Genomic DNA, 17,405 nt, shown 5'->3' with positions numbered 1-17,405 from the left:
TTTGAAGAAATAAAGCTGTTTTGCAAACCTCTGTTTCTTTTAGACACATTTTCACTGTTGCTGACCACATCCCAGTCCCCAGACTGAAGTGGGATGGAAACTTGCTGTGTTACCCCCAGGTTTTATTGCCTATTACGTGACCACTGCCAGAGCCATCACTGCTGTTCTGATGCAGCTTCCTTTAATGTTTTCTTAAATCAGAAGTTTCTCCAAGATACTTAAGGATTTGCCTGTTTGATAGAACAAGGTAAAATAAAGAGAAGATGCTGAATAATACAAACCAAGTGACTTTTGCGTCCATTTTTTTGACTGGTCTTAGCATTTGCTTCTAACGTTTAATACAATAAAGTGCTCTTAGAAACCAAGGACGGGAAAAATCAGGGTTAGAAACTTTGCAAAGGTGGTATGCAGCTGTATTCTTTCAGAAAGACATCAGGCCCTACCAGCAGGGCCAGCACAGGCTGGGACCTCTAGTCTCCTATGAGAGGCAGCAGTTCCCAGCTTTGTCTCCTGAGGGGTTTGAGCCTCTCATGAATGGCACATTTTCTGGCTGAGAAGCAGTGCCTCTGGCTCCCAACAACTTCCTACCAGCCTGCCTAACCTCTCATTTGGGCAGGAAAAATACTGACTGGCACAACACCCTTGAAAGGATGCCAGTCCCTCACTTCAGCCCGTCTTCTGCCAAGGTCGAGATCTTCTCAATTTCCAAACTCGTTTCATTCAGTTCTACCCCCTGTGATTGAGAAAAGTCTCCCACGGACACCTTTGGAACCACTTCATCATTCTTTATATCAACATAATTCTTAAATGTTAAGCTATGAGATGCTAAAATTACAGTATCGCAAGGTTTGGTTCTTGAACTTGCCCTGTATGAAGATGCAAAGTGTCCCCTCTTCAGTGACCCTGGCTGGAGGGTGGAAGGAAGCCAAGCCTGTTTGTGCTCAGCCAGGCAGGAGCGCTGCTGCCACTACGGAAAAGTGTCCTGACAGCAGCCCTGGCTTGAGTAGATTTGCACAGCAGGTGCAGAGTAATCCTGATACACACTTTTCTACACAGAGAGCTTATCAAACACACTAAGAGCCTTTTACATGGGTATTCTATGAAATAAAATATGTATGGTTTTTCACCTGCTCAAGAATACAGCTGCATACCACCTTTGCAAAGTTTCTAACCCTGATTTTTCCCGTCCTTGGTTTCTAAGAGCACTTTATTGTATTAAACGTTAGAAGCAAATGCTAAGACCAGTCAAAAAAATAGACCCAAAAGTCACTTGGTTTATATTATTCAGCATCTTCTCTTTATTTTACCTCGTTCTATCAAACAGGCAAATCCTTAAATATCTTGGAGAAACTTCTGATTTAAGAAAACATTAAAGGAAGCTGCATCAGAACAGCAGTGATGGCTCTGGCAGTGGTCACGTAACATTTTACACCTGCTCAATTTGCATTTGGTGTTTTTTCTCCTTTCACTTGTATTTGCATGGCAGTGGTGTGTGGTTGTTTTTTTTTTTAATTCCACTACTGTGTCTTTCCCTTTTTTATTAAATACAGTGTCCTCTTGTGCTCTACTGGATGCTTCTGCACCAACTCTGAGCTTTTGCCCTCTCCTCCGCTATGAATCTGCTCTGCCAGGTTTTCAGCTGACACGACATCGCTCGTACCCAGGAAGTTTCTGGGCTCCTACTGCTTTCCTGCTCCTTGTTAACTGTGGATTAAACACACAGACTCTCTTCAGCTGCCTGCGAGGTCTCACTGTTCTGCTAACTGGGACCACATTTTTCAGAAGTGGAAATTTGGGAGCATGGTCCTGGGAGAGAGGGGTTACTGGCACATGTCAGTGCTTTTGATCACTGCTTGTTTGTCAGTCGGTATGGAAAAAACCTGGGTCTTAGTATCTCTGCGCACAAAAGAAACACACTCATTTAAAACAATATCCAAAATAAATGGCAATACTCATTTTTGAACTATCTGAAAACATGCTAAAGCAATACAGATGCTATAAATCCTCCATTGTCATCTGTGGCTGTAAACAGGGCGGCTGGCTACAGGCAGTACAGATACGAAACACAGAAAGAGCCACAGTAAGAAAGCCACAGCTAAAGCACTACTCCTCAGAGTAATTGCGGACTAGTAAATCTGGTTGCTTCCTTGTCTCTTATTCACTTTCCTTTATCATCCCAGGTTTCTTCAGAAAGCTGGTGCTAAAGTGGTATCACACAGCAGAGTATCTCCAACCTCCATCCTGGGCAAGCATCTACACCCCCCAAATATTTCTGCTGAAGACCTGAGTAACTTCCCGTCTTCAAAAACTTGGCTAACAGAGTCTTTGTTCATCTCTGATGCATTCTATGTGGAGACAAGAGGAATCAAGAAAGGTGCCTGGATTTCTGCCATACATCTGGTAAGTGGATCAGTTCTTGAACACTCTGCTTGGAGGACATGTGTCAATGTGTTGTTCAGTGCTTGTTGCTACTTTTCCCACATGTCCTTCTTCAGTTGTTGCAATGAGTAGCTGTTCTTCTGACATAGAAATTAGTCACAATATTCAGAGATTATTTATGCAATGTTACTGATCCCTGATGCCAAAGTCTGAGATGTCAATATCTTCTGGAACTTCCACTGTCATCAGCCCATCTTGTGCAATAACTGCTAGAAATTGTGTTGAGACCACAGAGGCAAATAACGGCGAAGAGACTTACAGCCAAAGTGCCCTCCAAGTAGCTCTGACTGCATGCAGAGGCTTGAGTGACAGTGATGTTCACAAGCCTTCAGGACTGCCTAGTGCTTAATTCCTGAGGGATTAACAGTTTAGTTCAAGGTCTTTTTCATTCTTCATTTAGTCAAGGACTAAATGCACAGTAACACCTGAATATAGCCTTTTTTTTTTTTTCTCCAGATGGGTATAGCTTTCCATTTCAATAAAAATTTCCATTTCTCCTTCCATTTAAAAAGAAAGAGAATATCATGTTTAGTCATCTGTAGGTTGATTGTGGCTACCTGATACCTGGAACATGTAAATCAGGACTGATTGGCACAAGGGAAATAGGCTACATGCAAAACATTTCATACAAAAAAAAGTATAAAAAAGTAACACTTTGTTGGATTTATTATTTATTCAGAATTCCTACTTTTGGAACTTGTGCTGAACCTCAGTTTTGGTTTTGGTTTGTTTGCTTTGTGTTTTTTTAAGCACATGGATTTTTGTCTTCATGATGAATGAAAACTTGCAGATATGGATGCTTAAGGTTCAAAAGCCAACAGATTGTAGAATCATAGAATCATTTAGGTTGGAAAAGAACTTTAAGATCATCAGATCCAGTCATTAATCCAGAACTGCCAAGTCCACCACCAAACCATGTCCCCAAGAACCACATCTACACATTTTTTGAACACTCCCAAGGGTTCCACCATCTCCCTGGGCAGCCTGTTCCAATGCTTGACCAGCCTTTCAGTGAAAAAAAAAAATTCTTAATATCCAATCTAAACCTCCCCTGGCACAACTTGAGGCCGTTTCCTCTTGTCCTGTCACTAGTTACCTGGGAGAAGAGACTGACCCCCACCTGCCCACAGCCTCCTTTCAGGTAGTTGCAGAGAGTAATAGGGTCCCCCCCTGAGCCTCCTTTTCTTCAAATAAACAACCCCAGCTCCCTCAATTTCCTTTTTCTTTATGATTTAAACCTTCACATCTCTCATGATTTTCAGGAAGCTGCCTCATAAATGGGTCACTTGTTCATCATATGGGGGTTATTACTGTGTTATGCAGAACAGAGGCTGCAGGAATCTGCTGCAGGGAAATCTCAGTCCTCACAAGCTCTCCTGCCAGCTGTTGTCCCTTCGCAGGATGCACAGCACGTCTGAAGGTGGAACTGCAAAATAGCCTTGCTGGTACTGATCTGCAGAGCTGTCTTTCCAGGCGTAAGAATGCTACCTAATGGTTAAAAACCTGACTTTAGCCTTTTATATTGGAAAATGTATGCAATATATAACTATTTAGCAATGCAAAGCAGAATTAAAAAATGAATAATTTGGGACTTTGTGTTTGAATGAGGAAGTGAAACACCTGTTAGGTTGGAAAGCCTAATTGAATTTTCATTGACTTGTCTTTGTGTAGCATCAAAGTGCCTTTAAAGGTTAAAGCATCATCATATCAAGGCAGGTACTGAACATTTCTCAGATTAAACACGTTCTTACATCTGATTACTAAGCCCATAAATCAAATCTTTTTAGATAAATTGTTAACAGCAATGTTCGTTCAGCTGTTCCTATTAAAAAGAACATGCTTTGTTTTACTCATCGGGTTTACTGAAGTTTAACAAGATCTGTTTCTCTTAATCACTTACTACCTTTTTCTGTTTTTTCCTTTGAATCTTCTTTTGTCTCATATCTTTATATTAATTCAAAGTCATAATTTTCACTGACAGCTTGTTACGTGTTCAAATAAGTGACCACAAATTTATTTACCAGAGAAAGAAAAATCCTTAATAGCAAAGAGTGTCTTTGATATTGTTTTGGCATAAATAAAATCACAAGGCCAGGCTAAACCCAACATATAATATAAGTAGAGGCCATCTTGCCTGAATTATAATTAATTTCGAATTCTTCCTGTTGCCATGACACCATGCATGAAAAGAAATAAGCCAGGCATTGTGCAGCACTCCAGAGCTTGTTGGAATTTGGGGTTTTGTTTCTTATGTTTAAAATAGCAAGAAAATTCCATTTTAGTGAAACAAAAGTCAGCAGCAACACCAGAGAGGTTTTCTGCTCTGTGGAGTGGGAGAGGGGTGGATGCAAGATATCTTCTGAAATCTTGCTCATTGAAGGAAATAATAATAATGAATCAGAGATGTTTGCTTAAATTGCCTGATACTACTCCTGGCTAATCAAGTGATAATCACCTTTTCCAATCATTGTGGACTACCCTTATTTAATGTTCCTCTGTGGCCACCCCCTCCCAGATGCTTCAGGGCAGGGATTAGCCAGAGCACAGCACACAGCCCACACACCCATCACACAAACCTTATTTTGAGTCTTCAGTAGAAGCTGAGTTCTTCAGGGTGGAAATACCTGTTTTACACAAAGGACATCCAGGATGCTCTAGAGAGTAATGGAAATGTTTTTGGACCTCATGTTCTGACTGCTTTTATGGCCTTTTAAGAGATTATGATATTTTCCTGTAAACAGAAGCGGTTTGCCTTCCCCCACCAACATGTTGAGTGTTCCTTGTATCCAGGAGCTTTTACAGTTCCTACTGTTACACATGTGGTTGTTGAATACTCAGAAACATAAAGCCCTATAAAACGCTTCCACTGGGGCATCGTTACTTGTTTTATGGGCATATCCCACCCAACGCAGCCTCCTGGCTGAGACCATTAACTGTTGCTCAAAGCAAGACACCAGGAACCCCACAGTCATCTCTGTGGGGCTGTTGCCCACCCGTATTGAGAGATGATCATCTCTGAGCAGAGGCAATCATGGCCATTTCTGCTGAGTGCTCCGGGCGCTGCGAGCTGCAGCAAAGGGGCAGGCAGGCAGGCAGCTCCCAGCTGCTTTGCTGGCACTGGGCAGCAGCTACAGCTCCTCTGCGAGCTTCATATTCGAGTTGGAGTAAGAAAAGCCATAGTCCAGCCAGGCAAAGGAAATGTTATAACCGTAATGAGCTGTGCTGACAGGCTGCACATTTGAGGTTGCCATCAAAAACTTTATAGACCTTAAGTACTGAGTGTCCTGAAGGGTCATTAAGATGTCCTGTAATTTAAAGCAGATGTTGCTGGAACCTCAGGCATTTCTTTTTTCTTTTGTCTCACAGCATCAGCCTCTGGCCAGACCCTGTGGCTCAGAAGGGGTTTTCTCAGGCACAATGGTAAAATCTGTCAAAGAGAGATGTTTGTACCCTACAGAAATCTTTGGGTTTCAAGGGAGCCCTGGCATGTGTCTAGAATAACCAAAGATACTGCTTGCAGGTACTGTAGCTTTTCACGTTCAGTTTGTTTCCACGACAAATGTCAGAGAAAATTTAATCTGGGTCAATTGCCTCAGGTTAGTGCAAAGGAGAAGCTGAGTCAGAGGGTCAGCTCTGACATAAAGGTCTCACATTTTAACCCAGTCACAACTCCCCCTCTGCCTCCCTTACCAAGTTTTAGTTGTAAGGAGATGCTAGCGGCTGACTGTGGAGCCTGCAATGCAGCACATCCTAAGATCGCAAGTGAAAGGATAAAAACCGCTAGTAAGAGTGATGGCACTAAGCATCAAACCTACCTTTCTATCTGCTACCATACAGGCAGAGGTGGCAGAGAGGAAAGTGGTCTTTCTTGGTACCTCTACCTTTTGCTGCTCTGTATCTCTCAGCTTTCTGTTTCGTACTCTGGCAAGCAGTGAGACGGCCCCTGTAGACCTGCATCTTCCAAGGGCCATTCTTCAACACACAGCACTGCTCTGCACCTAAAAACCATACCCTGCTGCTGGGAAGCCAGGAAGAGTTGGAAGCAGCATCGAAAGGTTGGAGGCATCCTGCATTGAGAAAGTCTTCAGTCTGTAACCACCTGACCAATGCTGAAGACTTGGGAGATCTGCTGAACAAAATGTAGCGATATGGTGGGAGCAAAGTGTTGGCAGTCTGCTAAGATACACTGTGCTACCCCAGTCCTCTAATCACACTGTTTTGCATCAGATAATTACAAGGTCCTGAAAAGGAAAAATGAATCCAGCTGAAAAACATGCTCCAAACATCCTTACAGGCTGTAATTGGCATGAACCAGAACTTTCCTGGGAGCCCCTGGAAGTTTGGCAGGGAGATGGTGGCAGCCAGGACAGCACATTATATTTTCTTTAAAAGTTAGAGTTTGTGTTAGTGTTGGCAGGATCCTGAAACATCCTAGGCCACAAAAAATAGAAGAAACTAACTTTTCACTTTGCTTTACTCAGATACACCTGGGAGGAGGGGGGAAGACACACGAACATTGGAACACACATAAACAGAATGAGGTAAAGGCAGAAGGAATCACAGCAACCCCCTGTTGCAGCTTGCCCCCACTGCCAAACGTGTTGACTACTAAACGGCTGGTTGGAGTTATTGTTTGGACAGTTGCATTGTTTCTGCTGAACATCTGTATTGAGGAACACAGCTACGACAGCAGGCGTGGGTAGGAAGGGGGAAAAGAATAATTTGGCTCAGTTACAACATCCGTCAATTATAAAATATAGAGGAGATGCAATGTTATTAGCCAATACTTAATCTGTTTTGAACTAACTGATTTTTAGTGTTCACCCTTCTTCTCTCAGTGTGATTAATCTCAGTACTCTCTGAACACGGCATTTTGAAAGAGACCTCTGGTTTGCACCTCTCATTTTACATTTGCAGACTGAAACATCTCTATGTGTATATCAGTTTTCTGAAAATTCAACTACTTAGGCTTTTCCATTTTCAGAAAAGGTTTATATACTCTCAGAGAGCAGGAGCAATAATATATGTTAATACCCAGAGACTAAAACAGCCCCAGCAGAGTGTGCAGGCCCATCGTAACATCGTTATTTTTAGCCATGATATCATTACGATTAGCTCTGCGGAGGTTTGGAAACACAGACTTTAAAAGCTTGAGATAGAAACCTTGTTAATAGGGATTTCTCGAAGCCAGCGGGTCCCTATTGCTGCAGCGGCGTTCAGAGGCTGCACCCTGCTGGCTCTCAGCAGCACCGCTTACCGCCGGGGCTTAAAACACCCTGCTTCATGTGCTTTTCTAACGCATCAAAAAAAGTGCATCCCTATTCCAACTCGGGTAACCCTCACTAGATGTACACCCATCATAGAAGTTACACCAGAATTCAACAAAATGAGTAGACTAATAATTATTGAGGTGAGAAAAGAAAGAAACAAATGCTATGTTACGCTTATCTGCCAAGGCAATTTTAAAAGGAAAATTTTGCACAGTCTCACACGTTTCTCCTGTGGCTAATCCCACAAAACAAGTGTTGTTCTCAAAATATAATGAGGCCTCAGGATTTTGAGGCACCTCAAGCATTTCTGCCACCCACCAAAACGCAAACATCATCTCAAGGGAGCAAAGAAAAAAAAAAAAACAAACACAAACCCAAACTAAAATGTGTGCTTGTTTGTAATCATTCTCAAGACTAAAGCACAGCAGCGTAGATCTCAGGAATGGCTGAGTCCACAGACTTTAATCTAGACTGGTACGAGCAGGTCAAGCCTACAGAACCTGCTAAGCTAGCGCGTTATGTTCACTCTCCTTTAATGATACATGTTTTTCTCTTATAATCCACAGCAAAACCAGTCTCTTGTATTCTGCCACACAAAACAGGTCATGACAACTGAGGCAAATCACTGGCAAAGAAAACCTGTCACACGAACACGGCAGTCTGTCACGTGTGCTCTCTTACTCAGCAAGACAAGCTTGTGGCTCACCTAAAATGAAAATCCAAACTCACTAAAAAGTAATGGAAAGGTTAATCCCTTTTCATGGGCTCTGAGCATACAATTCATAGCATACATGGAGTCCCACTTATTCAAGCTTATAGACATTTATTTTTTCTTTTCCAGCTACTCGGGGGGGGGTGGGGGGGGGGGGGGGGGCTTGGGCGTGGAGAAGGCAGTGTTTTGAAGGAGGAAGTGATTTAATTCTATTCCTAATACACTTTCTTCCATGCAAAGCTACAAAAAATAACCCAGAACCTTTATCGATCTATCTAATATGGGCAATCTCCATTGCTCCAGGATCACATTTCTTGCTCTACAAAATTACACAGTAGAATTTCTTCTTCCTGTAAACATATATAAACTACACTGACTAGAAGCCACATTTGACATTTAAGGACATGCTGTGCATAAAAATAAAGTACCACACAACAGCCAGACACCCATATTTACATTCAGATTTTACAAAACAGCATTGAGTTAGGATACCTAGCATTTACTCCCAGGGACTCTCTTCTTTGCGACCCTGGGTTTAAGTTTAGTGTTTATATAGTGATTATAGTGTTTATTTCATTTTAGGCTTTTTTAAAAAAAAAGTGACCAAGGAACACCAGGAATAAATTACCAGTTAGCAAATCCAGCTTGATGTTGTTCTTGTGCACACACCACAGAAGAACTGGACTATTCAGTCCTTCAAGTGCATTTCCATCACTTGCACGTGTGAGTCGGTTTGCATGATTTACAGCAAATAAACATTTTGTGGATGTGCCACGTGTTAAGTTATAGACATCACACACACAGACACACACTATATGGGAGCAGTGTAACCGGGTTCTCGTTTCCTCCACCAAGGTGTGCCCTGGTATCTGAAAGCACTACTTCTGGTAAGGCACTCTGCAACAGTTGCTCTCAGGTTTAGCCACGTAAAAGTTGTGAGTCTGAGCAAAGACAGTTGCCTAGATTTCTTCTGTCATCAGAGTGGGCGGGGAAAAAACCCACATCTGCGAAGCATCTTGAGAGGCTAAAAAAGTTAAGTTCTCTAGATGATTATCTTTGTAAGCAGTAAGCAGTATAGGATGGGAAGGGAAATGTCCCAAAGACCCAGAATAGTGTCTTTGCGTGACTACCACGAGTTAAGGCCAGACACCTGAACGTTAAGACAAACCTCATAATTAAGTGGTGTCAGATTCAAGGCTGGATCTTGGTTCCCAGAGTGCAGAGTCTGAGTAGCAAAGCCATCCGTGTGCAAGACAGCCTTTTATCTCTTCTTATTTTCAAAATCAGAATCAGCAAAGGTTCCATCAATTTCTATATACCCTGCTTAAAATAAGTATAGATGCACTGTTAACAGGCAAGTACCCACAGCATAAAATCTCCTATGAGAAACATCCTAGATGATCTCCAATTAAGAAAATAATTTTTTTTAAAAAGAGGTTTTGCGGATATTGTGGATGCACTGTGCTTGCAGGTTGGCACTGTCAGTCTCTAGAATTCAATTTCTACATCTGCATCTCTATTAGCACCATTATAATTAGCAGAATGCTCGACCTAGCACAATGTTTTTGTGCTGTGGGATTCAATTGTGCCAATTGTTCAGTTCTTACAGGACAGTTACTGGCATGATTTTGACCTGAACTCTCCCACCCAATGCCCAGGTGGGGTTCAGGAGTTACTCTGGGGCTGGGGTCCCTCCTAGCAGAACTTACCACTAGGGATGCGGGTCGCCTCTGGCGACTGAATGATGCTGGACACTATTTGCTAGAACATACATGGGCTACAGTTTGCCACTTAAGAATTCAACTTAAATAATCTGATTTTAGACAGTTGAGACCCTGAAGTCTGTTACCTAGAGTTTCTGAATTGCTTGATTCTGTGATTACAGACTTGTGTAGAAACCCAGTCACAGAGCTGAAGGCATGTGTAAGAAAACCCTGCTACAGCAAGGTAAGCCGAACAGGGCAGACAGACTGAGGAGATGCCCAGGGAGCTAAACGTTACTGAACTACACCATACAATTGCAAGTGACTGAGAAACAATCCTCCTTTCTGAAAGAAAACTGCAAAGCACAACATACCCTAATTGGAAGGAACAGACTGTGGGAGCAGGGAAAGACAGGCGATTGCTTTGTTAATGATACCTGCTCCTAGAATCGGTCAAAACCCCTAGTGGCATTTATAGACATTTTTCTGCCCAATTGAACAAAATATCTAAACTGATCTTTCCCTTATGGAGAAAAATCATTATGCTTCATGCAAATGACAGGAGGCATGACTGAGTAGCAGCTATTATGCAGCCTTGGTTTTTCTTAAGTTGTCAGATATAAAGCACATACACGCATCAGTTATGCATACCATTTTTTTTAAGAAATTGTGCCTGTGCTTTTCCTAGGGATATAGACAAATTGCACCCTAACAAGTGAGAAAGAAACTAAGAGCACTGAAGACAAGACTGCATCCTCACCTGCAGTTCGGGCAAAATGCAAAGTGCGTGTTGATGGGCTGAGAGGTATGAGAGCCAACTCCACTGTCAGAGGGAGTTCAGTATGCTCTGTTGTTCAGGTGATTGCACTTTGCCTTTGAAAGTTTCACCTACACAACACAAACCCAGGGGAATACAAGCTACTCGCATTTATCTCCACCAGACCTAAATGTGTGGTGCAAGAACATACACACATCTCAGAGTGATCCTTGGAGCAGCGCATTCACCCGGCTAGGGCGTCCATCAGCGGACTGCAACAGGAGCTGGACCAAAGACCCAGCTGTGGGTCAAATTATCTCTAGAGATTCCCAGATTCACTCCTACGGCTAAACTGGGAGACAATGAGCCAGAAACCTCAGTTACACCCAGAAACGAGGCAGGAGGTCTCCAGGCTACAGGCTGTGCTTGCTCAGGATCAAGGATCAAGAGGTGGGTAAGCATAGGGAGTCCTACCATAACAAAAGCACTTTCCTTTAGTGAATGTATAGCACTGGGAAGTCACTATGAAGAATCACAGGAGACGCATTCATTTAAAATATCTATTGAAATTACAAATTAAACTCTTCAATATGATTCAAAGTACAAAACACAACATTAAAAGGCATTCAACAGCTCTTTTATACATCACAGTGTTAGTGGCACAAAATGTACTTACATTTCAAATACATCAACAGAACTATTTTTACACTGGTCAAATACATTATTTATAGATATGCATGACTCCTTCATGCTTATCCCTATACAAGTTTAAAATACATCCATGGTAAAATGATCAAGAAAGGTTCAGTTATGTACCATGTACCTGTACCTAATGTTCCTGGAATTCTTATAAGAGAGATACACAACTCAAAGCAATAATGAAGACCACAGGGCTCTAAACACAAACAGCATGCCTTACTTAGTATAAGTGCATTAGCAATTAAGCACTGATGCAGGCTTTTTTGATGCCTTTAATATCACTGTCATCAACAACCATATTCTACCCGTCTTCCTTAGGATTTTAGATTATGCACATGAAATGTACCAACTTTGGTTTTAAAAAAGCAAACCTGCACAAAGCTTTATGCATGCTGCACCTCACTGGGATGAAAACAGCCTGTATCAAATATATTTATTCCTATACAGTAAAAGGCCTACAGATGAAATGCACAAAACTTCATTTTCGTTTTCCTGCTCATAACAAAAGCACTTCATCTTTTTCTGATCTGTGAATATCAGCTCCACAAACAGGAGATCTTTTCACTAATTTTGATTGTGTTTCCTGCATGTCAGGAGATGAACTGCAAGCCGAGAGTTGATCCAGTTAGCTCTTATTTGGGATTTTGCCTAATTCATAAGCCAGAGTATTTGAGGAAAGATCATGCTGCTTGGTATGTGGGGGAAAGCATCCCAAATTCTTGGCATGCTAAAGTCAGTAGTAGGAGGTTTCAGGATGAATGCCAACATGAATAAAACTGAAATATTAACATAAAACTACAGTAAGCATTTATATACAGTCTTTCATCACAGGATCTTGAAGAGCCTCAAAACCAATGAATTTGCCCTCACAATCCTCATGTGAGGTAGGTAAACATTGGTCCATCCATTTAAAAGATGGTTAAATTGAGATAAAAGGAGATAAGTGACTTGTCCAATGTCACGTGGGGAAACCACATTGCTACCACCATTGAAGGTGGTATGGGCTGTGTGCTCTGACCCCTCTTCAGGGCTGACTTCAGCCCAAGCAATGAATGTCAAGTCTAGGGAGATGCAAAGCCTCCGGAGTCTGGACTTGACGCTCGCTAGACATGACTCCACTTCATCCCAACAGAACATGCAAATTATGTATTGTTACAAACGCCACTAAAAATAGCTTTTAAAACAATCCAAACTCCCTAAATAATAGCATAACCATAATAAACTCAAGAGAAATCATGTGGTGAACCTTATTTTTCTGGTGAAATTCTAAAAAGCCAAAGCTGTTGTAACAGAATTTCATCTGGAAAGCAGCAGAGACAAACATTCACTTCTCCATGGCAGGGGATTTAAAAGTCAGAGTTTAAAATAAGGTACTTACAGTTCAGTTTCAGGGTATTGAATGTCACACTATCAATGTAAGCTGTAACATTAAAATGCCCCAAACTCAATACACCACCACCAGAAGTTGCTACTTTGGAATCAAATCAGCATTAAAAAAAAATTCAAAAAAAGAAAAACAAAAAAATCCCCGAGAAGAATACAGATGGAACGACATTTAGCAAACCTGAACAAATTAGGTATTTGGTAAACATATATAGGCATATAGTCTATCCCAACAGCCAGGATGTGAAACAAGAGGTAACGTCATAAAAATCTCCAGTAGAAATTCAAATATGTCGAGATCAGAGAGATATACTGACAGAAATACACAGTTTTCTGATACATAACGTTACCAGTGAGCATCAATTAGAAACTATAATGTAAAGATGTCTGTATTCATAAAAGACTTTTCTTTTTTTCTTTTAAATCTGGAAATGCATCAATGTTGACATTGATTATTAACTGGCCACACAGTACGGTGGAAAACTCAAGTTTCGCTATACTGCCGCAAAAAGGCTGTCTCTGAGAAAGGCACAGAGAACGTAAACCTCATACCAGGAGGACACTGGTACTGTTAACAGGCCACAGCACCTCCGCTGTTTACTGTCATCCCAGCAGCCGAATCGGTCATCAGAGCCACTGCCGCACACAGCAAAATCCCTCAGTGCTGCTAGTTAGAAAAGTAACAGCTCATGAAATCTTTTACGTCCTGTGGTCCAGGTTTTTTTTTTTTCTCCAGTTAAATAGAATTACAGGGCCAAGTATGAAAGGCCACTGTTCAAGCTTACCTGCAGGAAGCTGTCCCTTGCAGAAGGGTTTCCAGGACTTCTGCACACCGAAGCAATGACTCGGCACAACCCAGGTGCTCGGCTTGGGGTACATGGGGGGAGACGGACTGAGCTGCTGCCAGAGCCGGGTGAGATAACCAGATCCCTGCCTGCTGAACTCAGTGCTTCACACACACCCTGGGGGCTGGAAAACAGCCATCCAATGCACTACCCTGATTTCCTTCCACAGGTATTTTTGAACAATTACGCATTTTTTAATAACAGAGATAGCTTACAATACTGAAAAGACTCTGATAACAAAGGATCTGAACAGCGCATTGCCACAAACAATGTGAAGACACCATGAAGGGTTCAGACTTGCTGGAAACCAGCTATCCTTTATCTTCACACTACAATGGCTGAACTCATTAAAAACAAGCCAGATAAGCAAATTGCAGACAACCTCCAGCTCCTGAAGCTGAAATCTGTGGTCAGATACAGTTTGAATCTGGATACCAATAAACTTGGAAGAAGGAGAAAGAGAAGCAATTCAAGAGTTGTTTTATAAAAATACAGTGGCCCTTTTCAAAATTGTACCCTACAGTCTTTTTATTTAACAGACAGTATAAAACAAACGTATAAAGGAGGAGTCACTTCCTTATGCCTGAGCTATGAAAACATATTCCCAGCCTGTGACAGCAGCCAGAAGCAGTTGCATTGAAGGGTCTTAATACATTTGTAGTGCAAAGTTATCCTGGCTTCAACATATTCATCCATTTCAGTACATTGATAATGCACAGAAATAAATGATGATGAAAAAACCACAGTTGAACTTAGTCCGCAAGCCATTCAAAATAATGTTTTCCTTCAGTACTACACACAGACATACACATTGTTTCAGGTGCTTTATATTTCATAGCAAGAAGTTATTAGTCAAATTCTTGTAGGCTTTACAATCAGAGTAAAATGTTTTTCAAAAAAATATCTCTAAAGAGAAATTACAATGATTAATAGTATGTTGACTAGCACGCTTTACTATCCTGGAAACACAGCACTGTGAATTCCACAAAATCATCAAATCAAGTGATTATTTTTCAAATAAAAACTTGTTTCGTCACAGTATTGTTATTAACAGCATACACCATACAACCTATGATATTAACTCTGAAAATGGGCTAAGTAGTTTAAATGTAAAATACAACTTCCACAAATATCCCAGGCATTTTTATTCTTAACTACAGGGATAACCCTGATGTATTTTTATACTTAAAAGGAAAGATTCACTGATAACCCAAGAGTCTGCTAAATAGTAAAGTTAGTCCTGTATTTTTTAGTAATTGCCCTAAAGGCAGAAGCAAGCTATTTTGACCTTCCAAAATCTTTCAATAGCACAGCTATTTACACATTTGGTTTAAATACGATTATATATCTCTCTCTATATATATAAAAAGATTAAGATACCTGGATTAGAAGTTACATAGCCCTATAAGTGTAGCAGAACCCTAAACAACAGCAAAAAATAACAATTCAGAAAAATACTAGTGGTCCAGCGGTAATCAATACCATCAATGCATTTTTAAAAGAACCTTGATTAGATAGCAGGTTTGTGACACCAAGGTTTGTGTCAACCTTACAGCTTCATCAATTCATTTTTAAAATGTAGCTTTCAATCAAACAAATTTATATTAAGACTTCAAAAAATTCCTGGAAGGCAACAGGACCAACTTTGTCCCTCTAACCCTCCGCAGATTTCAAGAAAGGCATAGGATGGCCTATATGCACCTTATTGATTTTCTTATACTTGGAAAAATAGGTACTGAAAATGACATTGTGATAGCTTTAACAAAAACAGATGTGTAATAAACATGGCAAAGTCACAGTAAGTTGACTATCTGGTTTAAATGATAGGCAACAAATACATACAGGAATAAGAAGACATCAAATATGTAAGCGAACAGATATGCAAACATTTAGGTTTGTATGCATTTTCAGCTTGTTTTGCTGATGCCATTCTGTACAGTTCCCAGTCCACCAGCAGGGCAGCAGAAACCTTTTGCATTTTTTTTAGCAGTATCATCTCTTCATCTCTGATAGCTACTCAGGTCCATGGTCTCCCTTTAGCACCAAACTTGCCTTCCATTACCCTCCTTGTCTATCATCAATTATCTATGCCACAGTAGTAACAACAGTTTCTGGAACCAAGATTGTGTGTCAATGAAAAGCAGAATGGGGCAAGTAAGGCTACACCAATGTAAGTGCAAGAGGGAAACAGCAACAGCAACAATAAAATCAAAACACGTGTTGTGATGAGTCCAATCTTCTTTCAGTCTAGGTAGGCAGAGGGTCATCATCTCCTTTATTACATTTGCACTTGCAGCACAGAACAAATGGTGTAGCAAGCAGAAGGAAAGGGGAGGCCACCAAAAGTAGAAGACCAAATCCTGCAAAAATTCCTACCACCTGCAAGAGAAAAGAATACCATTGCATTAGGGATAGCAATTGTCTGCATTCTGCTGACATCAGTGCACCACCAGTGTCCTTCGACAGGATCTCAGCAAGTGCCATTGACCTTACCACAGTGAGGACTTCCCCCCAAGAGTACGCTACAGTCAGCTCCTGCGATCAGCAAACATGAGTGAAATCAGAGAGCGAACGCTCATGTTTCATGGCTCCAGTCAACATCGTGCCACACAACTCAGGTCCATCACACAAAGTGATGCACACTGTTATTTGCCTTTTCGAGTTCTGCTATATCTCAAACAACTAATGAAGCAACTGACTAGACACTTTTTTCTTGATCAGACGTAAATATCAGGATCAAGACTAGAAAAGAGTTAGAGACTTTCACTTCCAGGTGCTCCCTTTTTTGCTGGAGAAAGCTCCAAAATTAATCAGTCAAAGTTTTCATGTTGTTCATGGACAGCCAGGGAAGACTCCCACAAACTTCCCACCAGCAGCAACACAAGCTTGGGGATCTCAGCCACAGCTTACAAACATTATGGACTACAGGAGGACTCTGAATATGTAATGGCTTTTTGCAGTCAGACCTGAGCTCATCCTGCTGCTTCAGGGTACATGACCTAACTCTAAAAGCTTTTTTTAAATTGACATTTATTGATCACCCTCTTCCCAGCATGGGCAGAGGACCACAGGCCTACCCATCCTGTCAGCGTGCCAAACTCTATTAGTTTCTACAGAGTTTAAATCTGGAAAACTATTAAAAAAACACTCAAGTTGAGGTTCATCGCCTGAGGAAGTTTCCCATTTGCCACAGGCAACTGTAAGTGTAATGCTGCAACAACACGCCCGCAAATTATTTGAGAAAATAATTTAGATTAATTCACATGAGAGAGTCTGTGAATAATATTGAATAATGAAGGCAGGAGCGGAATGCTAATCTGCTAGCAAAACCCCACAACAGAAGGCAAAACGAAATTAAGAGTGCAGTACTCATTAAGAATTCTTCTAGCCAGGGCTAGATACGCCACTTCAATTAGCTGGCAAATATTTAATTAGCCATGGTATAGAAGCGATGATTTACTAGTGCTTTTGTCGGCCACGGCCAATTTCTCGTTCTGATTACTACGTACGTATTCCCGCAGCTCCAGCACCGGGGCCGGGGCTGGGCGGCGAGGCTGGCTGCAGGAGGTGGCGCTGCGGGACAGCGCTCGCCGCCCT

General features: G+C 41.4%; 1 protein-coding gene across 4 annotated transcripts in view; it reads right to left on the bottom strand.

The window, feature by feature from the left end:
* Window positions 1-11,427: 11,427 nt before the first annotated feature.
* RNF144A (ring finger protein 144A) overlaps window positions 11,428-17,405 on the bottom strand; it is a 67,591-nt gene continuing 61,613 nt past the window's right edge. For all 4 annotated transcript variants that reach the window (XM_040598254.1, XM_040598255.1, XM_040598256.1 and 1 more), the window contains one exon: window positions 11,428-16,187. In XM_040598254.1, coding sequence (XP_040454188.1) covers window positions 16,056-16,187 — 132 coding nt within the window. In that variant the 3' untranslated portion in view covers window positions 11,428-16,055. The remainder of the gene's footprint in view (window positions 16,188-17,405) is intronic.

Source organism: Falco naumanni, chromosome 6, assembly GCF_017639655.2.
Source record: "Falco naumanni isolate bFalNau1 chromosome 6, bFalNau1.pat, whole genome shotgun sequence".
Classification (NCBI taxonomy): Eukaryota; Metazoa; Chordata; class Aves; order Falconiformes; family Falconidae; genus Falco; species Falco naumanni.
The sequence above is the reverse complement of the archived record's forward strand: the minus strand, read 5'-3'. Positions and strand labels throughout refer to the sequence as shown.